Genomic DNA, 27,831 nt, shown 5'->3' on the forward strand with positions numbered 1-27,831 from the left:
TGAAATACTCTAAAAAAAATAATTGCATGCTATAAAAAAAAGTTAAGTTGGGGCTCCTGGGTGGCTCAGTGGGTTAAGGCCTCTGCCTTCAGCTCAGGTCATGATCCCAAGGTTCTGGGATCGAGCCCCACATTGGGCTCTCTGCTCAGCGGGGAGCCTGCTTCCTCCTGTCTCTCACTGCCTGCCTCTCTTCCTGCTTGTGATCTCTGTCTGTCAAATAAATAAATAAATAAAATCTTTTAAAAAAAAAAAGTTAAGTATGACACCTAAATTAAAGCAAAGTAAAATCATCCAAAGTTAGAAGGAACCCTAGGTCAGCTGGTCATACATTTTGCCAAAGTGACAGCCTTAACAAATGAGCATTTGTTAATCACTGAATACTACCAGTGACAAGTAATCTACTGTGCAAAGGATACTCCATCTTTTGACTGCTGTATTAGAAAATTCTTAAATTCTGAGATAAAATCTGCCACCTTTTAACTGACGTGGCTGAATCTACATTCACTCTAAAGCAACAAAACATACACCTGCATACCATTTTCATAGACAGCCTTTTCAGATAAGTGAAAACAGCTTTCATTTAGATGTTATTTTAAAATACAGCATTCAGAAGTGAATGTATTTTTGTAAATTTTCTAAGTTTATTTTGTAACTGTGGAAAAATGCATCTACAAGAATATTCTTGTATTTCTTATAGTAACAAAAATTGGAAACACTCATTACTAACAATAGAGAATTAATTGTGTGAAGTAGTAATATATTATGGAATACTCTTCCAATAAAATGACATTATAGACATAGTTATTAAAGTAGATACTCATAACATTCTATCTGGCAATTAATGCAGTTTTATTTATATACTAAAATATATGCATTGTAAAAGTACATTAAAAAGAATATGTGGGGCGCCTGGGTGGCTCAGCGGGTTAAAGCCTCTGCCTTCAGCTCAGGTCATGATCTCAGGGTCCTGGGATCGAGCCCCACATCGGGCTCTCTGCTCAGCAGGGAGCCTGCTTCCTCCTCTTTCTCTGCCTGCCTCTCTGCCTACTTATGATCTCTTTCTGTCAAATAAATAAAATATTAAAAAAAAAGAATATGTAGCAATATTTTATTTATGTTATCTCTGGGAAGTCAAATTTTAAGTGATTTTTTTTTTTCTAAAATTGATTTTCCAATCACATATCAGAAATAACTTTTTAAATTATGTTTTAAACACAAAAGGAACCAGACATTACTCCAAGTGCAGTCTGAAAAGCATGGAGTGTAGCATAATTATTTCCTTTCTCAGCCTGGGTTTGATACCACTGTTGTTTCCTGTATTAGTAACTATGATAACTAATTTATTTTAATTATTCTTGTAGACATGTTACACCAATAACATATTAAAACAGTAATATACTGTATTCTACAGTTTATTTTTAGAACTCAGAAATGGTTTAATTTTAAGGAAAATAAAATCTTTGTGAATATTAAATATATCTGTGAAAATGTTTAGCAAGATAGAATTAGAAGTATGCCTCCTTAACTTGATAAATAATTTCTCCTATAAATTAATGAAACAAAATATTTAGTGATAAAATTCTGAAGTCAGTAATGCCAGGAACAAGACAAAAATACCCACTATTTTCTCTGTTACATTGTTCAGGAAATCTCAAGAATTTATTAGGATAAAAAAAAGTGAGAGAGATAACTCTTTTAAAAGAAAGAAATTAAGAAGGTCAGTACTCACAAGTTACAAAAACCCAAATAATGAACTGAAAAGCTATTTGGATTAATGAAATTATTTCATGAGATAACTGGTTTAAACATTAGTGAAATAGAGCTTTGTTACATTTTAGTAATAACTAGAACATATAATTGAACAGAAGTTCTTCCAACATCACAATGTCTGTAAAACAAGACAGCTCAGGCAAAAAATCCCTGAACTTCTTTGAAGAAAACATAAAAAAGGAAGAGCATAAAAGAAAAGTAGGACTATTAAAAGATTTTTGGTTCTTTTTTAAAGTGTTTTAAAATAAAATGCCGTTTTAATTAAAACCATATTTTCTAAGTTGACTGTAATTCTGAAATTTATTAGAAACATTAAATGAAAATAAAATTAAATGATCAAGAATAAGACGAGAAAAATTTGACAAAACTCAGTGAGATCTCCATTATCAGCTATCAAATCATATTATGAAATTACCATAATTAAGATTATAATAAGACTGATCAATTGAAAAGATTAGGGACATTAGTAACAGTCTTAGAGGGCACCTGGGTGGCTCAGTCGTTAGGTGTTTGCCTTCAGCTCAGGTCATGGTCCCAGGGTCCTGGGATTGAGACCCACATCAGGCTCCCTGCTCAGTGGGAAGCCTGCTTCTCCCTCTCCCACTCTCCCTGCTTGTGTTCCTTCTCTCTCTTTCTCTCTCTCTCAAATAAATAAATAATCGTAAAAAAAAAAAAAAAAACCCAACACTCTACACTGTACAAATAATATATTCATGATAAAAATAACAAGTGTCATTTCAGATTGATGAAGACAGATTGTTGAATGGTTATTGTTATCTGTTTGGAAAAAGGAGTCAGATCTATATATAAAATATACAGATTCCTAACAGATTAAGTATTGATACAAAATCACAAAAGTTCTAGAATTTATTAAAAAAAAAAAGGAGTAGGTTGTAAGTGATTAAAACTGAAGCATAAAAATAATGTAGCAACACTCTACTCTGAGCTCCTCCCCTAAGACTGATAGCTTCGTCTAGAAAGCTATTTTGAAGTCACAAAAACAGTATACATGAAATGAAGGAACAGTTTCCAAGTGGAGAAAAATGTTTGGGACATAAAATGTAACTATTCCCAAAGTGTTTGTTCTGGTTCTTTGAATAATCTAGGGAACAGTGAGTGACCCAAACTCAACGATTGTTTATTTGAAATTTGGCACAGTCACCAACATTATTGAATACTTCCTCTGTAAGCTGACCGTGGCAGACAACCTCTCTTGTAGAAAAATCAGTGTTTTCTTTTCAGTAAGACTGTTTCTCTTGTCCAGCCAAATTTCTTATATACAGAGGCATTCTTACCTCAGGCCAGATGTCTCTTGCCATGCCCTTCTATAACAAAGCATAGCGGTGTCTTAAAAGCCTAGCACAACACAGGCTAGCTGACATCTTGAGGGTGATGTAGTGCATACTTACTCATCCTGTGCCCCTTGTCTCAACATGGTTTACATAGCAATCCAATATATCTTTTCCTTTTCTAGCACCCATGATTTTCATGCATTTGAATTCATAGCCTCTGATAAACCAAATGTTTCTATCTGTACTTTAAAGGCCTTTTCCAAATTAGAACAAAGTGAAAAAATGAGCAAAGTTTAGAATGCATTTCTAAAAGTTAGGGAGGTATACTTAAGAAAATTAGCAGATACAGTCATAAGGGTTTATATATAAGATGGTAAGAAGGATAAATTCAACAATATGTTAGTACTTTTTTCTAAGTAGTGTGAATTTTTTTCTTCTTTACATTTACTACATGTCCTATATCTATGCAGTCCTTTACAATCAGAATATAAACACCATATTTAAAGTTCAGGTATTTGGAGGAAATACCTTTAATTACGTTTAAGTTATATTATTAACAGCAAATAAAACTCTTTTAAAAATCTTTTACAGTTACACAAAATGATCATTAAACTTTGCTCTACCCTATTATGGCAGGTATGGGATGGCACCAGGACCCCGTTCCCATCTTGGAGAGTCTTAATACAAGACCTTGTACTTGAAGGAGATTTAAGTCATATCCATCGGCTGCAGAATCTGACAGTAGACATTTTAGTCTATGATAATCATGTTCAAGTGGCAAAATCTCTGAAGGTGATGTTGAGTAGCAAATGTTTGCTCTTTGTTTTTATAAATGCGGGTTAAATCACATTTACAGATGATATTTGAGGTCTAGAAATTTAACTCCAAATTTATTTTTTCTTTAATTTTTAATTTGTAAAATATATTGAAAACAAATTATTAGGAAAAAACTCAATTATTGGAAGATGCATTAAGTTATAGTGGTTTAACAACTTTTTAAAGTAAAATTAAAGAAATTCCCTGGAAATTTCCAGGAAAAAATTTTTTGTATGAAGTTGTATAAAATATTTGTAAGCTTAAATGTTAAGTTTTATTAATTGATTTTTCAAAATTTAGCCTACAACTTTATACTCATTAATTTAAGAAACTTTTTTTAAGATTTAGTTTTTTTATTTGATAGATCACAAGTCGGCGGGAGGGTGGGGAGCAGGCTTCTTGCTGAGCAGAGAGCCTGATGTGGGTGTGGGGGGATGGGGGAGTAGATCCCAGGATCCTGATATCATGACCTGAGCCAAAGGCAGAGGCTTAAGTCACTGACCCACCCAGGTGCCCCAGTTTTAGAAATTGTTAATCCACCTCATAAATTGTGTTTATACTATACAATTTATTAGAATTTGCTCACTGCTTTTGAGTTATTTTTTAGGTAAAAGTGAACTGTCCAGATATGGCACTTCTTGATTATTAATATTGGGAATATTTTATTTATTTTATTTTTTTTAATTCCTTTATTTGCAAGTATCTTTTCTAGCAACAAGTGGCATCAATAATAGCAGTAATAATAGTAATATTTGTTAAGCATATCATATGTATTTAGTACTATCTTGTGCAGTTGATATTGTCACCTTTCACATTTTACAAATGAGAAAACTGATCAGTCACAGGTTATGCTCAAGATTTCATGGCTACTTGGGTGAAGCCAGTATTTGAATATAGTGTTTGTTTCCAGGATCAGTCCTTTTAAGCAGTATAAAGAAATGACTTTCTTTATTGCAAATAGATTCTATCCTACCTTTAGGGAGTTATACAGCCTACTTATAGAAAGTTATATGGCCTACTTATGGGAAGAAAACAGTAAAAGTGAATTGCAGTTGTTTTAGATCTGAATTTTATGCCTAGTTTCCCTTTGTAAATAAATGTTCTTGAAGAAGGAAATCGTTCCTCACACACACAAATAAACCCACCCAAATAAACTCAAATCAATAAATTAGGTTAAAGTCAGGATCCAGGAAGGTGATACTGAATTTTCTTGTCCTTTATGTGTGTGTGTACTGCTTTCATACTCAACATACAAAGATAAAATGACTGCTGAAGATACATTTTGATGCTCTTCCCTAATTTTCTCTACATTGATTACTTTATCTTGAAAATAAATGTAATGATAAAACCAATTCAGAGTCTTTTTTAAATACAGAGTTTTGGGGCACCCGGGTGGTCTCAGTAGGTTAAGCATCTGTCTTGGGGTCAGGTCATGATCCTGGGGTCCTGGAATCAAGCCCTGCATCCTGCTCCCTGCTCAGCAGGGTGCCTGCTAATTCCTTTCCCTCTGTCCCTTACCCACCAGCTTATGTGCTCTCTCTCTCTCTGTCTGTCTCAAGTAAAATAAATACAATCTTAAAAAAGAAAATACACATAGAGTTCTTATGAATGACAAAGATTTACATTTTTAGATTCTGCTTTCACAATTTAATTCCCTTCTCTTTCTCTGTGCTGCTTTTTATAGGTCTTTCTGTTCTCCCTCGCTTGTCCTGATTCCCTTGTCCAGGTCCTGAACAGCACCTAGCACAGTGCTTTCCTTATAGTAAGGATGAAGTAAATAATACCTACTAGTGAATGAGTAGGAATTTATGTCAGATTTTTTTCAGATCCCTTTTTGTCTGCTTTATCTCACCCACTAGAGGGTGCTCTGAGCACACATTACTAAGAAACTATAGGGCACTTAATCTTTTTCTGAAAATACCATAATGTATTATTTAATCTGTAATATAATAGAAAAATGAAAAGGATTTTCTCTCTGTAAGTAATGTAACTGGAGGCTTTTAATGTATATTGACATCCCATTTTATTTGTCCTAAGACAACTTTATACAATTTGATATTAAGAAATCCTGAGTCAGATGACATTGATACAAATGAATTCTTATCAGTACTTGAGGACAGCTGTTCGAAATTGCATTTTTATACTGAAATACATGGAACAGATTTTTGTTGTATAGGAACAGGAAAATTTTTTTTTAATAAAAAGAATTAAAACAATCTTAAAGTATAATAGAATTGGCTTTTATATATGTTTTATAATTGAAATCATTCTTAATATTTTTCCTCAATTTTGCTTTTAAGTGTTAACACAGGCACACATGCGTAAACCCACATATACATGGGAACACACACACACACACACACAAATATTTCGAACTTTTGTCTAGAAATTAAATCATTATATTCCCAATCATCAGTCCTATCCTGACATAATTTTAAAATAATTATAAAAAATACTTAGTCATAATTATGTTTTGGCCTTCAGTGACCCAAGAGCTATAGTTCGACTGGTTATTTTCAGACATACAGAGGGAATTTGATAGTTTGTAAGGGATATTAAAATTATTTCTAAAGGGATAATAATTTCTTAATAGCTTTATTTGCTTTGCTTTATTTTTGATGTTTACTGAAATGATTTTATCACAGTTTTTGAAAGTGTATTTTTATAATTTTGGTTATGACTCCCTCACTTCTATGTTTAGAATCTTATCCCATTACTGACAAGACTAAGCAATATGTGTCTATTATAGTAGAACATCTGGCACATTTCATAGTATATTTAGCAAGCTTAAAAAAAAAAAATACAATGCTGCCTCCAGAAGGAATTTCTGGAAATAACAGTTTGTCATCTTGACTATATAAATAAATTTTTTCTTGGTCTTTGTTGTTTTATTATGAAAGACAGTAGTAGAAAAGTTAGTGTAATAAATATCCACGTGCCTATCAGTCATCTAAACAACATTTTTTTTTTAAACTTAACATTTTTAAGTGTTCTACTACACTAATTTCAGGTACTTTTAATTTTTAGGACATAAATCTCTACGTACTGAATCTTCTTTGTACTACCTCTGTTCATTCTAATTTTTTGCTCCCTAGTATCTTCCTTCTGTTTATCCTAATATGTAGTTAGGTACACCCATGTTTATTATGCTTTAAGTACTTATCTCTGAAAAATACATATAGTATATGTATTACTCTCTAATTTACTTTCTTTGAAATTATATTTTTAAGATATATCCATGTTCATATATGTATCTGCATTAATACCACAGGGTCTTAAGTATTATAGCTTTATTTTTATTTTTTATAGCTTTATTTTTAAATGATACTTTGTAGGGATACCTGGGTGGCTCAGTTGGTTAAACTGCTGCCTTTGGCTCAGGTCATGATCCCAGGGTCCTGGGTTCAAGTCTCACTAGGGCTCCTTGCTCAGCAGGGAGCTTGTTTCTCTCTCTGTCTCTGCCTGACGCTCTGCCTGCTTGTGTTCCGTCTCTCTCTGACAAATAAATAAATAAATCTTAACTAAACAAATAAATAAATAAATAATATTCTGTAGATCAAGCAAACCTTCCCTTCTCCCCTTCCAGTTTAGTCTTCAGACTTGACTTGCTGTTCATGTTCATAATACATTTTCAGATCAGCTTTTCAAATTCTGTAAAAAACACTGGGGATTTTGATTGAAATTACACTGATTTTAAAAATTAACTTGGGGGGAGATTACTATCTTTATAATGTTGAAGTTTTTTGTTTATGAATATGTTATCTTTCTCCATGTGTTTAGGCCTTTAAAAAAATTTTTTTTATATATACACAGTAGGGCATTTCTCTAGAGGGAGATGGTATTTATTTATTTATTTATTTAAAGTAAACTCTTCACTCAATGTGGGACTGGAACTCATGACCCCAAGATTAAGAGTCACATGCTCTACTGACTAAGCCAGCCATGGACCCGCACATGTTTAGGTCTTCTTTAAGTTCTTTTTATATACTATACTGGTGTGTTACCTATATTTTAAAAGAATCACAGAGTGATAAATGTCCAGGAAGAGTGAGACAAAAATAAATAGAAGTTTTTTCTTACAGTGTCTTACTTTGGACACCATGAGGAAAATCAGTTTTGTTGTCTTTTCTTTTTTCTTTCTGTGTTTTCCTCTTTTTATCCCCCACCCATGCCATATTGTAGGGGTCAGTGGAAAAAGAGAAAAAAAGACCTAAATCCCTACCTCCTTACAAAAACAGTACTGGGAGGAAAAACTTTGTATAGCTTCTTTCTTTGAGTAGGTGTCAGTTTCTTTGATTAACATTCTATATCTGTCATTTTAAGTCTTCTACATTAAAAGAATATCAAATACTCTATATTTAAAGGACATTTTTAAGATTAAGCAAGGTATCTAAAATTATAGAACGTTTAGTTCAAAATTATAATTGGTTTAATCTTGTATTTGAACTCAGAATTGTATAGGCACAGTGCTTATTACAAAAGTTTTCTTTCCATAAAACTTATGGAATAGGGGAATATTTTAATATTACATTAAAAAATTTCTAGTATTCTCATAATAAGAGTGTTTTAGCAATCATTTAAATCTTTTTTTTAAAGATTTTATTTTTATTTATTAGAGAGAGAGAGACAAAGATAGCGACAGAGAGCACGAGCAAGACGAGTGAGCGTGAACAGAGAAGAGGGGAGAAGCAGATTCCCCACTGACCAGGGAACCCCCTCCTAAGGCGGGGCTTGATCCGCCTGATCGAGCATCATGACCTGAGCCAAAGGCAGATGCTTAGCGGACTGAACGACCCAGGTGTCCCAAATCTTACCTTAAAGTAGCTAAAACAAGTTATTTTCAGTAACCTCAAACAGTTTTCCAAATCAAGTAGAGGGCTTGAGTTTGAGTTTAAGCAATGGTTTCTTAACTACTGCATTTTATTAATACTAAGACTCAGTCTTATTTCACGGTTTAATATCTCTGACATGGAAATATGTCTTCCATTTGGAAAAAACATACAGATGGATACATATATATATAAAGATATACATGCATGTATACATGCACTTATATATTATATGTAGATGTATATACATGAGTTTATGTAAACATATACATGTATATATATGTGTGTGTATATATGTATACACACACACACACACACACCCATGTACTTTTCTATGTATACACATGTGTGCACACACACACAGAAACACATTTTGGTTTTGATACAGTGTCCTTAGGGCTGATACCTAGCACAAACCGGTGTCATACACCTGGACCTTTCTGATTAGTAAGTACCCCTGATTATTAGTCTTTTTTTTTTTTTAATATTTTATTGATTTATTTGACAGAGAGAGGTCACAGTAGGCAGAGAGGCAGGCAGAGAGAGAGGGAGAAACAGGCTCCCCACTGAGCAGAGAGCCCTATGCGGGGCTCGATCTCAGGACCCTGAGATCATGACCTGAGCGGAAGGCAGAGGCTTAAACTGCTGAGCCACCCAGGCGCCCCCCCCCATTGTTAATCTTATGCCCCACATTGCTTTAAGTATTTTATGTATTAGAAATTGTTTGATCTTTTGACATTTTCTGAATAATAAATAATGTATTTTTAGGTTGGAAGCTTTCTTAGAATTTATAGCCTCCATACCAAACTTCAGTCAGTGAATTCGGAGAACCAGGCAACATTATTAGCTCTTGAGTTTCATCTCCATGGCGGTACCAGTTATGGCCGGGGAATCAGAGTCTTGCCAGAGAGTAACTCTGATGTGGATCAATTGAAAAAGTAAGCATATTATATGCCTATTTATAAATTGTAAATAAGGTATTAATTAAGCTGCTTCCAAGATACTATTGTACTGGACTGGGGTGGATGGATCCGGTAAGTTCTTTGTAATCGATCCTCATAACTTGTGCCAACTATCCATTTTTTTAAATAGATGAACCAAATGAAACAGAAATCAAGCAATCGCAGGTTCAAATAGCTAAATAATAGCAGAGCTAGGAACATAGTCTTGTGTTTCCAGTAGTTACTTGTGCACTTAGGTCTGCTCTGTTGCTTGTGCTCTTTCTTCTTCCACCACTTGGCACATTGCCCAAGTACACCAACAGACAGTTGAAACTGGAGTTTACCTAGAGTTTGGAAGACTTGATACATATCTAGAATTCCAAACATACATAATCCTGCCATGAAAAATATTATCTCTTTAAAGTGCCTATGACTGATAAAATAGGTATCAGAAGTGTTTCGGAGTATCATATTTTAAAAACTTTTCGATGTGCCCAGAAAGTGAATAGTACCTTAAGTCCTCCTATATTGGCAGATTTCTTTTATGTGACACATCCCTAATGCTCACTGTGTACAGAAACTTTTTCACCAGTAATGTACAAAAGTTAAAATAAATCTGCATATCTTCAAAGAGCTTTAGAAAATAAAACCCATTCAGTAAGTTGAAATGAAATAATATTTTTACATTTTAACGTATTGAAATCAGCATGACTTTTTAAAAACCAATTAAATTAGCTATTTTAATAATCTTGTCTCAGTTTTACTTCTTTATTTCTTATATTGCCCGATATAGAGCATTTTCACTTTTGGACTCTGGAATGAGATTCTTCTAACAAAATGCCATCATTAAATTCCCAGTTTATTTTTGTTTGCAGCATTTCATCGTCCTACTGTTTTACTCATATCTCTGTAGAATCAGGTTTTTTTAAATTTAGAGTACCTTTGGGGTAGCCATAGACCTTCTACTGAAGAAGTTATACACATACACACACACATAATTTTTATACAATTTCAGTGATTTCTTGGTTTCTAAGAATAGAACTAAACTGATCATATTGACTTTGTTTTATGCAGTTTGATTTGAAATTATATTCTTTCAATTATAGGGTTTTAGAATCTGCCGATTTGACAGCCAATCAGTGTTTTGATGGTATATGCCATTCAGAACATGAGGACAGCTTTCGGACTCTTTCAAGTAAGGACAGTTTTTAATGTTAATGGTTTAGTCCTTGCTAACTGAAATGGCTTTATCAGTATTAGTTCTCTTTTTTAATATCGTCCCATCTCTGCCTTTCTTTTTTGGTTAAATCCATATTCATTGTAAAGGAATAGGGTAAATCTATATCTGTGTCTTATGTAAAGGTAACATTATTTCTGCCTTAATTGTATAATTGCATTTCAAATTGGAATGGTAGGGATTACTTAATTTGTGATGCACGTACTTATTTATGTATGTGTGATATGTTGTGTGTATATATGTGTACATGTGTATGTATTCATTAAAATTCTGTATTTCCTAGGCAACCACTTGCCAGTTTCTAAAATGAACAGTGGTTGTTTTTGCTGCTTTATTTCAAAGAGCTAGATTATTTTTTGATCATACATATTTTAGAAATACACATGGTCTCCAGTCTTTATCAAATTCATCAAGTTCCTAGTTACAGGATCTTAAACAAACACTTGGTTCTTTATTTATGTTATTGACTACCTGAATAGGTGACTATTCAAATCTAAATTTAAATTTTACAGAATTTCTCCTTCACAATTTTGCTTTCATATCTGCTGGTACTTTCTGGGGCCTAGAATATATGTCATGTTTTTATCCCATATTTTTTATTTCAATGTAACTCCTTCCAGTATGATATTAACTATTTTATAAGTATTTTCTCTTCTATACCAGTAATGATAAGCATTAAAATTAACATATATTGCTTGGTTTAGCCACTTAACTAAGTGCCTAATCTTAACAGCACTCCTTTGAGTTTGAAAATTTTTTGTCCCTTTTACAGAAAGCAAACTGAGGCTTTGAGTGATGAGGGTCATGTAATTTGCCCAGGGTTCCTAAACTATTAACTGATGGCAAAGTCAGATTCAAGTGCAGCTTATTTTTTTTTTTGTACATATTTTTTTGTACATATTTTTTTGTACATATTTTTTGTACATATTTTTTTGTACATATTCTCTCTGCCTTATTTATTCTCTCCACATTTCCTAGCATCTTGGTGATGGCATTTTAGCCAGTCTGTGATTACTTAAACTACCATTAACAGGCCAATCTACTTCAATTGACTGTCATTTGGGGACAGCAGAATTTGTAATTATACTTTTTGAAATGTCTTTTCTCCTTTTACAAAGATTTTTAAATTGCTTTTAAATTATAAAGTTATTCTTCTCCTATCCCCCTACCCATACATGTCATGATATCAAGTTACAAAGCTTCCTCATGCCCTTGTGCCCACTTCTGAGGTTATGTTAATAGTTTAGTGTGGTTTCTTCAACACTTTCATGTTTATACAAATATATACTTATACATAGACGGACATGACTTTCCCCCTCTGTTTAAAATATCTGTCAACTTGGAGCACCTGCGTGGTTAGTTGGTTAGGCGTCCCAACTCTTGATTTCAGCTCAGGCCTTGATTTCAGGGTTGTGAGTTCAAGCCCTGCATTGGGCTCCATTCTGGGCATAAAGCCTACTTAAATTTAAAAAATGGACCATACTCTACTGTTGCTTTCTTTATCAGTAGATAATAGACCTTTTATGGGCTAATCCATGTTACTCGAACTCATTTTTTTAATAGTATACAGTATTTCATAATGTGATTCTAACATTGTAAATCCAGCTATCTTCCATTTGATAGACATTCAGGTTGTTTCCAGTTTTTAGCTCTTAAATAATGCTTTGAAAACCATCCTTGAATTGTATGTCCTGCTTTTCTTTCTCTAAAATAAACTCCTAAAAGACAGGTTGGTAAATCAGAGGGTAAGCACATCTTTTATTTTAATAGATGCTGTCAGATTATATGACAGAATGTCATAAGATTCATATGCAAATAACACTCTAGGAAAATGTCCTTTCCTCATACTCTCAGTGGTGTTGGAGGTTAGCAGTATACGTAAATTTTGACAGTTTGGCAGGTATAAGGTGATATCTTACTTAGTTTCCTGAGTACTTGGAAACCTGAAAATATCACATATTTATTAGCCCTTTTTACTTCCTTTTCTTTGAATGGTCTGTTCTTACCCTTTACCTGATTTTCTGTTTGATTTTTTAACCTTTTTTTCCCCCTCAGTTTGTGGGAGACCATGTATATATTTTATACTGATTTTCTTACTATTTGACTGCTTTTAAGGTTTTTGCCATTGTTTTCACTCATGCAGAATGGCTGATATTAAGGAATCAGATTCATTGAAATTATACTTTGCCAGCTTAAGTTGTCCATTCAAGTTCTCTTGTCATGGATTCTTAGGCCATTTCTTAGTAATGTTGAAGAAGAAGAACAATAAATCGTATGTTTATATATGATGCCACATAAAATAAATTAGAACTTACTATACTATTATATGCAATAGAATGTAAGCTAAAGTAATTGCAAAATATGGATACCTTTTTAGTCTCAAATTCTTCATTTTAAAATGAAAGTACTATTAAAACCTACTGCTCTGTTCACTACTTCTGCTTTCTTGTTAAAGTAAAATCCTATGTTATGGTGTTCATCAAGTCATCCTATTCAATTTAATAAGTTTAATATCTTACCTACTTTTCCCTTTGTTTCATGTACAATGTGTTTTTCCAAAATAATAAAAATTTTCAAACATACAGAAAAATTTGAACAGTTGTACAGTGAGCACTCAAATACCTACTACCTGGATCTTCTTTGCTCTATCGTATACTTCTCTCTGTCTTTTAATCCATTAGTCCATCTTATATTTTGACATATTTCAAAGTAAGTTGCAGACGTAAATATACCTCCTAAGCACTTCAGAATAAATAGCATTAACTAGAATTCAATATTTGTTGAGGATTTTTTTTAATTTTTGTTGTAAAATTATATGCAGTGAAATGGATACCTTAAGTGTACCATTCCATGAGCTTTGGCTAATATATAAGCCCATGTAAGTTAAATCCCTTTAAAAATCTAAACATTACCCTTGTTGAAGAAAGTTCCCTCATGCTTCTTCCCAGTCAATCCTTATCCCCACTCCAGCCCCATGAATTCTGATTTTTTTTCCACCATAGATAATTGTGCCTCTTCCAAAACTTCCAATAAATGGAATAATATATTATGTATTCTTTTACGTACTATGTGTTTTTAAAATTCATCCATATTGCATGCATTAGTAGTTTGTTCCTTTCTAATTCCTAGAAGTATGGTATGAGGTAGACATTTTCTTAAATATGAATTTCCAGTCATTGTAGCACCTTAGTTTCCTTTCTATAAGATTACTTGTGTGCCTGTCAGAAAACAAGTGAATATAAACATGGATTTATTTCTGGGCTGTCCAGCTGGAAATACTTAATAGTATGGTGTGAAGTAAGCATTTTTTTTCCCTCATACTAATTTCCAGTTGTTGCAGTACCAGAGTTTTGCTCTCCTTTAGGATTGTGTTGCTGCCTTTATCAAAAATGAAATGCAAATTTCTTTGTAGGTTTTCTTTGTAATTCTGTTGCTAGGTTTGTCAGTCTTTACGCCAGTATCATATTTCCTTGATTATTACAGCTTTATAATAAGTCTTGAAGTCTGGTAGTATAAGTCTTCCAGTTTTGTTCCTTTTTCAGGATTGTATTTTATATTCTAGGTTCTTTGCATTTTCACTTAAGTGAAAGGACCTCTTGTCTTTTTCTGCAGCAAAACCTCCTCAATTTTGATTAAGAATATATTGAATCTACAGTTCAATTTGGGGGAAATTGATGTCTTAACAGTTTTGAGCCTTCTAGGCCATGAACATAGCAAATTTTACTCTTGTTTAGATTTTCTTCAGTTCCTGTCAGCAATGTTTTATAGTTTTCAATGCCTCATGGGATTTTTAATGGATTTTAAAACCGTATAACTCTTTTTCCCTTCTCCTTCCTGTAGGCTCTGGATCAGTCTCGTTATATGAGGTAGAAAGATGTCAGCAACTATCAGCTACAAGTAAGATCATGTTTCTGAAATGTGGGTGTAATACTGTGCATAATAAAGTCTGTCATTACCAACTAATTTGTTTCTATCTAATTTTGAGAGCAGATATCCATGAGGGCAAAAATATAGCCCTATGTATATTTTATTTCCCTCCCTCATAGTAAGTGGCATAAAATGGAACACAGAAAGATAAATGTTTTTACATCAACTATATATTTAAGTCACATAGCTATAAGATTTATAAAACATAGTCTGTTTAACAGTGCAATGGGGCTTATTTTGAGAATGTAAAATATCTTATATGATATAATTTTTATCTGCTCACCCTGTGTATTTAGCTCTGTGCCCATAAGGGAGCTCCTTACAATATACCCCAAAACTTTAATGTTACCAATGATAGTAAATCTGTCAGATGCCCTCTTTCTGTTATTTCAGCTAAGGTTAAAAAGTTGAAGAAAAAATATTTTTAAGCAGAAGTCTATTAAGTGAAATTCTGTAATATATTTATAAAAACATGAGTTTCTCATTATTGAAGAAAGAACATATAACTATTAAATGGGGGAAGCTCAGAGAAAGCAGCTTTTTTGTGGTGGTGGTACTGGAATAGGAAGTGTCCGTATGTACTCATGGTTTTATAGATAATACAGAAGTAGATGCAGATAGGTCTTTGTTTATAGGTATTCATTCAAATACATATTCATACATGTATAGGTGCATGTGTGCAAGTATAGGTATGAACATGGTGTGTGTATACCCTACCTCTGTGCAGTTAAAGGGCTTCGAAATAATGGCATAGCCCACTAGCAATGAATGCACCTAGTACACAAATCTTGGCTTATAAATAATATTCCCCCTTAAAAGGAATCAGGGCAGCTTAAAGAAATATCAGACTCCAGGAGTGGGGCAGAGAACCACAAGATGAGTCTGGAACATCTTTTGCCATACTCAGTTAATGATGGAGCATGCCAAATTTGATATAATTTGAGCATCAAAATAAAAAATACTAACGATGGAATAAAGCTAAATAAAGTAGGAATCCATTAGTCCATGTGGGTAATAAACAAAAGAACAAATGAATGAATAAATAAATGAGATGGAATGGAAAGCTCTTAGTTAAAATGAGTATCAACTAATAAATGTAAAAGGAATGATGAAGTAAGGGAAGAAAATCATTTTGCAACCATGATAATAGTAATTGATTTAGCTGTAAATCATCAGTGGGCCCTAAACTGTCAGGATCCTAAATGTTACTGAGGAGCGGGATATTTGTATTTCCCCAAGTACTTTCTTATTATAAAGGGGAAAATAATAAATTTATAGTGGAAAGACCTGCTGAATACCACCATAACCAGCTGAGCAAAGTTAGCATTCCCAGGAGTGAAAACACTCATAACATATACGGCTCTTTAAAAATATATATATATACATATATATATTTAGTTACTATATTATATATTATATAACCATAATATATAATGTATTATATTATTATTTTATATATAATATAATTATGTATTATATATTATATAATTATATATTACATAATCATGTATATGTCATATATTATAAAATATATATACTATATATTATGTATTATACATATATAATATATTAATACATATCAATATAATGTTAATAATGTTAATGGTTAATATTAATAATATATAATATTGATATGTAATATATGTATATGTATGTGTATATATACATTATATGTTATATAATATATATTATTTATTATATATTTTATATTATATATATATTATATATATATCCTGCCAAAAATGCATGATCTGTATCTGATCGTGAGCAGAAGCAGACACACCCAAATAAATGGCCTCTACTCCAAATATTATCAGTGTCATGAAAGATGGAAAGCTGAGGGACTGTTCTACATCAAAAGAGTCCAAAGAGACAGGAAAAACTAATGCAATGCATGGTTCAGGATTGGATTCTGGACCTGAAAAAAAAATCTAAATAAGAACATTATAGGCACATTTGGAGAAATTTGAATAATGTGTGTTGATTCAGTGATATTATTACATCAATATTACAGATTCTGAGATTGAAAATTGCACTGTAATAGGTCAATGAAATTTTTTGTGAAATACACACTGAAATATTTAGGGAAAAAGGAGCATGATATCTGCAAACTGTTCTCAAATGATTCATATATATGAATCTGTAAGGAGATATATATGGAGAGAGAGCTAAAGACAGATGATGATAAATGTGGCAAAATAACAAAGCTGACAAGATAACTTAATTCTGTATCTGGTTTGGGGGAGTTCATACTATGAATATTCTTATTCTTGTAGATTATCCTGATTTAATCTAAAAATTCTTTTCAGTACTTACAGATCATCAGTATTTGGAGAAAACCCCAATATGTGCTATTTTGAAACAAAAAGCTCCTCAACAGTATCGTATTCGAGCAAAATTAAGGTCATATAAGCCCAGAATACTCTTTCAGTCTGTTAAACTTCATTGTCCTAAATGTCATGCACTGTAAGTATTTTCCATAATAAAACAGAAGTTTTTATTTCATAATGTTCATGAATAGATGGTTTCAAATATATCAGTTTAAGTCCTGGCCATGAGTAGATTATGACTTTGTGTATTGTATTTTGAAAGAGTGGTAACATTTTTAAGAGAAAATACTAAAATCTTAGTAAATCGTTCTGATATTTCTTAGTAATGGTAAATAAAAGTAGGTGCTTTTTTGAAATCTGAAATTCAATTTAGTAGCTCTGATACATGCAAACAAATGATAAACTATAAAAATATTTGGGGAGGGGCTTCTGGGTGGCTCAGTCAATTAAGCATCTGCCTTCAGCTCAGGTCATGATCTCAGGGTTTTGGGATCCAGTCTCATGTCAGGCTTTCCGCCCAGTGGGGAGTCTGCTTCTCCCTCTCACTCTGCTTCTTTGAGGGTACACACTCTCTCTCAAATCTTAAGAAAAATATATATATTTGGGGAGACTCTTTTTCACAAAACTTCTTAAAAATAAACCTTTAAAGCCTCTGCCTTCATTCAGCTCAGGTCATGATCCCAGCGTCCTGGGATCGAGCCCCTTGTTGGGCTCTCTGCTCAGCAGGGCGCCTGCTTCCCCCCCCATCTCTCTCTGCCTGCCTCTCTGCCTACTTGTGATCTCTCTCTGTCAAATAAATAAAATCTTTTTAAAAAAGTAAACCTTTAATAACTAAAAGTTTTAAAAGAATGCTGGTGTTTTTAATTCTTTTTAATTCTTTAATTCTTTTTAAAAGAATTCTTTTTTTTTTTAAGATTTTATTTTTCATTTGAGAGAGAGAGTACACACAGGGTCAGAGGGAGTGGGAGAAGTAGACTCCCTGCTGAGCTGGGAGCCTGACCTGGGGCTTGATCCCAGGACGTGGTGCTCACAACCTGAGCCGAAGGCAAATGCTTATCTGAGCCTCCCAAGCACTCCTAGATGAAATCTCTAAGTTTTAGAGAAAGCCTTGTTGCAATATTTCTATCTTAAATATAGCAAACATAATCTAAATTTTTATTAACCATTGAGAATTCCCAGTGCATCAGATTTTATTCCAAACATCATTTATTATATATAAATAAATTTACGAGACAATAGAATGAATATTTACTTATTAATTCAAGACATAATCTGACATTTTTATGCTCTTTTTCTTTTTTATACAATTTGACTGTCTTCCCTCTAAATGTATAATGTGTAAATAAGTACATTTCCATTTTAAAGCACATATTTGTGTATGTGTATGTTATTTGTATGTACACATCTGTGTATACACTAATACTAATATATGTATATTTTTCCCTTCAAAATCTGAGTATGGTACTGTTTGTAGAAATTTTTTTTTAATTATTTAATTTATTTATTTGTCAGAGAGAGAGATAGAGTGCACACCCAGGTACGCAGAGGCAGAGGGAGAAGCAGGCTCCCCGCCAAGCAAGGAGCCAGATGTGAAACTTGATCGCAGCATGCTGGGATCATGATCCGAGCCAAAGGCAGCCACTTAACCTACTGAGCCACCCAGGTGCCCCATGTTTGTAGATATTTTTGATCATCAAACCTTAAATAAAATGGGGACCATCTGCTGCTCATTTGAGCTTAAAATGATAGTTGGGATTAAAATATAAATACAGATTTTAGGTACTTGCTGAAGTATTACTAAATTATAGTTTGTCAAATTCTCTAAAGTCATATAGCTTTGCCAAACAAAATCATCCTCTCTGAGCATTTTTTTAAACAAATAAAACCATCTCAAAGGTTAAGAGGTGTTACCTAAAGTTACACAGCTGGTTGGGGACAGAATCAGGAGGAGGATATGGACCTTTTGATTCCAGATCATGCCATTTCTATTGTATACATACTTTACCATGTGACTTTTTGAAACTATTATTCTAAGTTAGAAGTAGGTCCCCTATGAAAGGGGAATTACTTAGGTGGTAAATGGATATTTAATGGGCAGCTGTCTTTTTATCCCCCACAGAGAACTTTAATGTTCTTTACAAGAGGATAATGAATTGATGCTAGAAATAGTTGTAAGATCCTTGTTATCACAAAATCAGATAAGGAAATTGCTGGCAGTTAATGTATGCCATTTTTTTGGCATGATATGGATCTACTCAGTCAAAGACCTTTTTGGTTGAATAAGAGTCATTTAATCTGCAAAGTGAATTATCTCTGTATTTTAAAATCAGTAGCTGGCTCATCAGCATATGAACAATTTCTTTAAATTGGATAGTTTGTTAAATTTGAATTTCTAAGCTTATACCAATTGTTTTGTATTATTTCATTGTGATGATTTTAGACAAGAAGTTCCACATGAGGGTGATTTGGATACAATTTTACAAGAGGGTGCAAGTAAAACCCCAGATATCAAACTACAAAATACATCATTATATGATTCGAAAATGTGGACCACTACAGACCAAGGAGGACGAAAAGTAGCGGTTCATTTTGTAAAAAATAACGGTATTCTTCCACTTTCAAATGACTGTCTGATTTTGATAGAAGGTAAAGTATTTAAGTAACTGTTTTACTAGAATACAGCTTTTGCTTATGTGATTAATGATTTATAAATATACTTTAGGGGCAACTTAGGACATATAAAGTCAAAATGTTATTTTAAATTCCATAAAATGGAATAAATTATATATAATAGGTAGATTTAAAGATTTTTATTTTATTTTTTTTTTTTTAAAGATTTTTATTTTTTATTTTTTTATTTATGACAGAGAGAGATCACAGGCAGAGAGGCAGGCAGAGAGAGTGAGAGGGAAGCAGGCTCCCTGCCAAGCAGAGAGCCCGATGCGGGACTCGATCCCAGGACCCTGAGATCACGACCTGAGCCGAAGGCAGCAGCTTAAACCACTGAGCATACACACATATATAAATTAATCTGAATGACATTTTGAAGTTACGCATTGAACTCAGGTGTTTGCATTTGTCCATCTTAGATGTTGGATATAATCTTAATCAGATTCAAGCTCTTTGTGGAGCTGAGTATCAGGAGGCTGCTTGTTATGTACTGTTGCTGCTGTTTTTGCCTCTGGATGTCACTGTTGTTCCATTAAAGTAGAATGAATAAAGTCATCTATTGATACACAAGTCAAGGAAGAGGCCCTTGAAACAAGTAAAAATAACTTGTTTTAAAACATATGTTTTAAAAGAATGAAACTCTTACTTATTTTTGCATTTCCTTTCCACTTTTGTCTAATTTTAATCTGATGTTTATCTCATATATATACCAAATATTTTTTACTATGCCAAATTTAAAACTTCATTATTTTCCTTGAGACTTTTATTCCTTGGGAACATTCCATAGTAAAAGGAGAACATCAGCTTTAATTTGCAGAGAAATCTTTAGTTCAATTTTATAAATGAACTGACCTTTATTACAGTGGATTATGATCATTTCTATTACTGACATTTTTCTTTTTATAAAAGTAATATGTAATTGTTTTAGTCTCTATGTATGTATGAATACAGATGAATATTACCATTGGTATTATTTTCATGAAGATCTTTTATTTTAACACATTTACGGTGTACCAGAAATGATTTTCATTTCTATATATTTAATCATCACAATAATCCTATTCAGTTGGTACTATTATAAGCTGTTTTTTATACATGAGAAAGCTGAATCATAGAGAAGTTGTAGGTCTTTTCCAGTACAGGTAGTAAGTGGAACTGAATTGGTTTCTATTTCTTTGACAGTAACTCTACAGTGAAGTTTATCTTCCCTCTGGATGAAGTGTAATTAGAGGGGCACAAGGAATTAAGTAAATGTTGCCCAGTTACTTTCCAATAAAGCTGTCATACTATTCCTATGCTTTAGTAGCATATGAGATTATCTGTTCCCCCATCCTCATCGTAATACACTAGCACTTAAGAAAATTTGTCCATCTTGGTGAGTGAAATATGGTATCTTATTCCATTAGCAATATTTTAATCTCTACCAGGATGTAGATACAAAAACAAAAGACACAGACACATGCAAACACAAGAAATGGAATAAGACTATTTGTGTGCCCTAAAAATAAAGCTCTGGACCTACCAGATTCTATAAGAACTGTACTTGTAGGGCTAAGAGGATATCAGATATACCATAGGGTTCTTCTAGGTTATATGGCCTCCTACAGTTCTGTGCTGAAGCCAAGTTAAACTTGAGAGTCCAAAAGAAGCTAGAAGAGGTACCTTTAGCTCCTGATCCTGTCTTTAATTACTACTCATCCCACAAACCTTCAGTCTCATCTCCTATTTCTCAGTTTTCATTCCACCTTCCAGCCATATCGAACTGGTGGCAGTTCCTAAACCCAGGATATTTCTCTGTGCCTCTTTGCCATTCCATTGCTGTTCTGAGAATTTTGCTCTAACACGTGTTCGTAAGTAACTCAATAATTCCCTTTCCTCAGCAATTCATTTGAAATATTTAATGAGCACCTACACGTACCAAGCAGTCTTCTGATTCACCAGGCAGATTTGAGTGGTTCTTACTGCATAGCATATGAACTTTCAGTTCATCGCTTTTCTTCTTGTATTATATTTGCATTATATCTGTCTGTTTATAGACTTGTTTGCTTAATAGAATGTAACTGCCCTAAAGTGCAGGATACATGTTTATTTTAATCTGTATCTTCAGCACGTAGGGTAGGAGGATATGCATGCAACTGGTTCTCAGTAAATATATAGTGAGTGAATAAGTATATTCAGAGTAATAACACTTTACCTTACAGAGCTTTTTGATGAAAGTCAAATGAAAATATATCTGAAAGCACTTTAAAATTTAAAAGTGTTTCATCAAAATGCAAGCTATTTTTATTTTACCATATTTTTGAGTATTATAGCCCTAATCAGAGCTGGGATCTAACTGCAGAATGACATGGCAGAACTGTGGTTTCCACAAAGTTGTGGAAAGAGGAGAAGTTCTGTCCTTACCAAGATTTATCTCCTTTTTCTGAATAAATACTCCTTGGATTGTTTCAAGACTTCGGTTACTTTCTAAAGTTCCAAAAAAGTAAAATTTGACAATTTTGGCCAATGCTCTTTTTCCTTTTACGGAGAAGTGTATTTTTGGACGTCCTTACTCTGCTGTGCTGGAAGTGCTTCCCCCTCACAATTGAATTTAACAATACAAATTTTAGGAAGTACACAAAAGGTATTTGTATAGTCATATTCTCTTTCCTTAGAGAGGAAGAATTATCATCTAAGTGAAAAATACACTGGAAAAGGTACCAGTAGGTTTGAGTGATTAGAGAGAATATTGCCTTCTGGTAGTAGCGCCCAACTGGATGTCCTGTTTCCTCCCAGCCAACATGATGGCTTTAATGGCCACTTTGTCATAGATTTGGAAATAGGAGGATTTTTCAGGAAAAAGCAACAAACGCTATACATGAACTGTTTCCATTTGTATTTAAATATAATGTTGACCTGAAAGTTTGAAAGATTTATTTCAAACTCAAGACTAAATTAACCTAGACATTATTAGTATATAGCAAATTTAATGAGAACCCTGTTATACTTTGGCTCTCAGTTTTATTTTCTTTTGAATACTTAACCAAAGTGTTCAGGCATAGAAGAGCAATTTGTATAAAAATTTAGGAAAACGGTTAAAATTTCGCAAGCCTTTCTTAAATGAGGGCAGGATACTAAGTTTACAAATTATTCTATTTTACAATAAATATAAATGTATTAATCATCTAAATTCATGCCTTCATTGTCTCTTCCTTTCAGTCCACTTAGTCTTTTTTACTATACCTTATGTGTTACTCTCACTCAGTTTTGCCTAGAAGGATTTATTTATTCTTTGTTAATAGGAGGTACACTCGGTGAAATCTACAAACTCGCAAACAAGTTTCATAGTGTAATTCCTGTGAGATCTGGCCAGGAAGACTTAGAAGTCCTTGATCTTTCGGCACCATTCCTTATACAAGGAAAAATACATCACTATGGGTATGCTTTCAAATCTGGGAGTTTTGAGAAGACTGCATAGAAATATTTTTATTATTTTATCCTAGTAGTTGCTATATATATATATATATATATATATTTAATGGATACTTACTGAACAGCAATTTATATGTATTAGATTTTTCTGGTATATATTTATTCTTTTGATAGCATATGCATCGATGACCTCCAATGCACTAAGTATAAAGCTACTCGAAAGACTAACTCTCATTTGTTTTCTTTCACAAAGATTGAGATAATGGTACAGAGAAAGGTTCATTACTATATCCTCATAAAAGTTAAGTGATTGAATTCCAAAATTTCTGTGCCAGGAAGTTACAGTTTAGTTACCACTGAGGAAGTGGAAGATAATCAGAATATATTAGGAGCTAGAAAAAGGCATGTGTTTCAAGAAATTTGTAGTTTCTCTTGAACCTATTTAACTTTATGTTACTTTTGTTTTATAAATTTTTAAAATATTAATATGATTATATTTATCAAAATGCTTGTGAAACCTTAAAGGATTTCCTTACTTAGGCTTTAGTTACTTTACTCAGATTTCTGGACCTGATTCTTTTTAAACAATTTTAAACTAATGCTTCAGTTTCTTTAACAGTTATCCATCTCCTATGGTTTTTTTATTTCTCAAATCTATTAATGAATTTTTTTTTAGAAAAGTCTTCATCTCTTACATAAATTTAAATTTAGTGACATAAAATTGTTTATAGTGCTTTTGATGATTTTTAAATCTCCACTTTGTTCCCGAATCCACTAAATATTACTTGCACCATTTTCTTTTTACGTTTTTTGCCAAAGCAACTAGATTTGTTCTGACACGTTCTATTTTTATATTATTTTTCATATCTTTATTTTTTGCATTTACTTTTTTTGAGTTTCCTTAGCTTTTTCTTTTTTTATCTTTATGTACAGCATTTACTTTAGGTTTCTTTGTTTTTTCTTTTTTAAATGTTTTTAATTGAATGCTTATCTCAATTATTAATTTTTAGTATTTTTTAAATATTTACATTTAAGCCCATATTGCCCTCGAGAAAATGGCCATAGCTTGAAACCAAGATTTTTTTTTTTTTTTTTAAGATTTTATTTATTTGACAGACAGAGATCACAAGTAGACAGAGAGGCAGGCAGAGAGAGGGGAAGGCAGGCTCCCTGCTGAGCAGAGAGCCTGATTCAGGGCTCTATCCCAGGACCCTGGGATCATGACCTGAGCCAGAGGCAGAGGCTTTAGCCCACTGAGCCTCCCAGGAGCCCCTTGAAACCAAGATTTGATATGTAGTGTGTTTGTTCTTTTTTTTTTTTTTTTGTCTCTTCTGAATGTTTCCTAATTCTCATTATAATTTTTCTTAGGCCCATGAATTATTTAGCTGTATATTTTAAAGTTTTCACACACACATTTTAGGTACTATTTTTTTTTTGCATTTTAGTTAGATTACTTTTTAACCAAATAGGTTGCTATATTTCATAATGATTCTTTGAGATTCATTTAGCTTTGCTTTATCCCAGAATATGTTCAAATTTTGTATATATTGCCTATATTTTAAAAAGAAGATGTGTTCTTTAATAGTTGTGTTTAATATTTAATAGTGTTTAGTTATGCCTATTAGTCAAGCTTGTTAATCATATTCAAAACTTCTTTTTCCTTTGTAACTTTGTCTATTTAATCATTTCTTCAAGAGTGTGCTTAATGTCCTCTGTGGTGGAACATTTGTGATCTTTTATTCTCAGTATTTGCTTTGTATATTTTGAGGCTCTTTTGCTGGTTTGCTTTCATGTTTCTTTGTTGTTACATTTTAGGAAGTCTCATAAATAAATAAGACTAGATTTTAGTTTTTTAATAGATGAATTTAAAATATGTTAATTACTGATATATTTGGGTTTTATTTCTACATTTTAGGTTGTTCTCCACTTACACTATTACTCTTTCTCCTTTTTTTTTTATTATTTAGCTTATTTTTTTCCTCTAGTCTTCTATTGTTAGGTTTTTTTCTTTTTTTTTTAAGATTTTTTATTTACCCAGTAGTCTTCTGTTGGATTCATTTATAAAAATGTTCTTGATTTTCCCCTTTTTCTGCTTTTACTGCTTTCAAAGTAATGAATTCTGTACTTAATATTTACTTGTTACCCTTACATTTTAATTTATATACTAAATTTTTAGCTTGCATGCTTGCTTTATCAATGTCTAGACTTAATATCACAGCCTATTTTTGAGGAAATAGTATGTCTTCATTCTATTGCCTTTTTCTGTTAAAGAAGAAATATTTATTTGATGGGTGGAGGAGAAGAATATTTAATATAGGGACCCTCTGTTCTTCTCCAGATTTAGAAATGAAAAGGAGTCTGCATGAACCTTTTGGACATTGATTTTTATATTTGTATTCAAGTATATTTTGTTATCAGTATCCCCTAATCTTATGATATGTAGTAAAAAGTAATTACTTGTACTTATTTGTATATAAAGCAAAATACCTATACTAAATAATGTGCTGTTTTAGTATATTGTATAGTTTCAGATTAATTTCTATTACAAAAGATAAGTGTAGTATTAGGCATTATAAACTGTGAACCTCTGAATATGCATTCACTGAATATATTATCCAAAGTCTTGTTAGTACTGACTTCCTTAGAATAATTTTCTCCTATTGGTTATATTTACTTAAGACCTTAGCTGTTATCACAGAGCCATCAAATGAGAGTCCTGAGAAATTGTCTCTTTCAACTTTTTTGTTTTGTCAACAAAATCAGCCAAATTAACAATCTGAATCTGGACCCTCTCTCTTGTTCTCAACTTAGTTATTTATTCTGAACCATACTATCTTTTTGATTGCTTCTGTTGTGAAAAGCTTATTTTTTTACAATTCTACTTGTAATATGTGCATTACACTATGAAAGGTGCAACACTATTATTTAATAATTTAAACTGTGCATGTTTGCACAGCAAAGATAAGTTATAATTAAGTGAGTTATAATAATTATTTTAAAAAGTCTATGTTGTTGTTTTTTTTGTCATTAATTTCAGGTGTAAACAATGTTCTACTTTGAGACCAATACAAAATCTAAATTCCCTGGTTGATAAAACACCGTGGACTCCTTCTTCTGTGGCAGAAGGTTAGCAAATTTCTGTGTCCTGCAACTAACTGTCTTCATATAAGGTGACCTCACTGATTCTATTTCAGTTGTTGATCTAGTAAAACCAGAGCAAAGACTGAGCTAAAGTTTAACTGTACTTAAGCAAAACCTTTCATGGTGATTATAATAAGACTATAAAGTGAAGTTTAAAATATATGAACACTTGATTCCAGGCTTCTGCCAATATCTTTAATCATTACTATATTTAATATTCAATAATTTTTATAGTATTAATTATTAATCACAAATACAGATTCTGAAAAATCCCTCCAGTTCACAGTATTTTTGGATTAAAAACAGATTTAGAGATGGCTCTTACAGCTCTTTACCCAATACACATCTTTATCTAGAACAAGAAACTTCTTCACCCAGCTTGGCTTAAAACTCTTTCAGTGACAGGGGACTCATTACATTGCAAGACAGTGTACCTCTTAATTTTTAAGTAGTTCTTTTTTTTTTTTTTTAATATTTTATTTATTTGACAGAGAGAAATCACAACTAGGCAGAGAGACAGGCAGAGAGAGAGGAGGAAGCAGGCTCCCCGCAGAGCAGAGAGCCCGATGTGCGGCTCGATCCCAGGACCCTGAAATCATGACCTGAGCCAAAGGCAGAGGCTTTAACCCACTGAGCCACCCAGGTGCCCCAATTTTTAAGTAGTGCTTAGTGAAGCAAAACCACCTACTTATAATTTTAGCACAGACCACATTCTGTCCACTGGACTTAGTGTACCTGCCTTCTATAAGATCAGCAGGCTTTGTGCATTTGAAGATACCTGTCAAACCTTCACTGACTCTCTATTTCTCCAGCTAGGCACCCTCACTTCACTTGGTATTTTCCCACATTCCCTACTATTTTGTTTCTCCTTCTTAGTAAACATTTCACTTTACCAGTGTTCTCAATTTCGGCATTAAAAGCTGCAAATAGCGTTACAAATGTTGGCCAATTCAGAATATAAAGAAAACCTTTATTTTTCTAAAATTGGACACTTTGCTTCTACTAACCTGAACATTTTAATTGTATTGATATTTGTTTATATACTTGGTTTTGTTTTGTTTTTTCTTTTTCTTAGTAATCTACCTATATGATACTGCTATCTCATATTTTGTTTGTGGTCCAGTGAAATTCCAGGCTCCCTGCTTTCCAACATGGTCTCCTCATCCCATTAATGCAAGTCTTTGTGTGGTCCTTGAGGGTAGATTTTATGTTCATTCTTCTTGGTTTTAGCTCAGTTTTAACCTGTGGAGACCTTCAGAATCCTATAAATTGGTTCCTCTGTATTAATAATTTTTGTCATGTCTGTATACCCTAATTCATTTCTCTGTACCCTGATTCATTCTTCTTACTTGCCCCTTAATTAATCCTTTTACATATGGATTCCACAAATGGAAGACAATATTTCATTTTATAAACATATTAAATGTCTCCCATTTCCAAATACAAAGTACCACTTTAACCTATGAA

General features: G+C 32.7%; 1 protein-coding gene across 8 annotated transcripts in view; it reads left to right on the forward strand.

Annotated features, from left to right (window-relative positions):
* The window catches only part of POT1 (protection of telomeres 1), an 82,619-nt gene that overhangs the window by 47,062 nt on the left and 7,726 nt on the right, over positions 1-27,831 (forward strand). For 7 of the 8 annotated variants that reach the window (XM_046020480.1, XM_046020483.1, XM_046020477.1 and 4 more), the window contains 8 exons: positions 3,699-3,854; positions 9,476-9,645; positions 10,755-10,843; positions 14,726-14,782; positions 17,122-17,278; positions 19,583-19,788; positions 23,094-23,229; positions 26,261-26,349. In XM_046020480.1, the coding sequence (XP_045876436.1) occupies positions 3,699-3,854; positions 9,476-9,645; positions 10,755-10,843; positions 14,726-14,782; positions 17,122-17,278; positions 19,583-19,788; positions 23,094-23,229; positions 26,261-26,349 (1,060 nt within the window). The remainder of the gene's footprint in view (positions 1-3,698; positions 3,855-9,475; positions 9,646-10,754; positions 10,844-14,725; positions 14,783-17,121; positions 17,279-19,582; positions 19,789-23,093; positions 23,230-26,260; positions 26,350-27,831) is intronic. The other variant, XM_046020484.1, reaches the window with a different exon arrangement.

Source organism: Meles meles, chromosome 10 (genome assembly GCF_922984935.1).
Source record: "Meles meles chromosome 10, mMelMel3.1 paternal haplotype, whole genome shotgun sequence".
Taxonomy (NCBI): Eukaryota; Metazoa; Chordata; class Mammalia; order Carnivora; family Mustelidae; genus Meles; species Meles meles.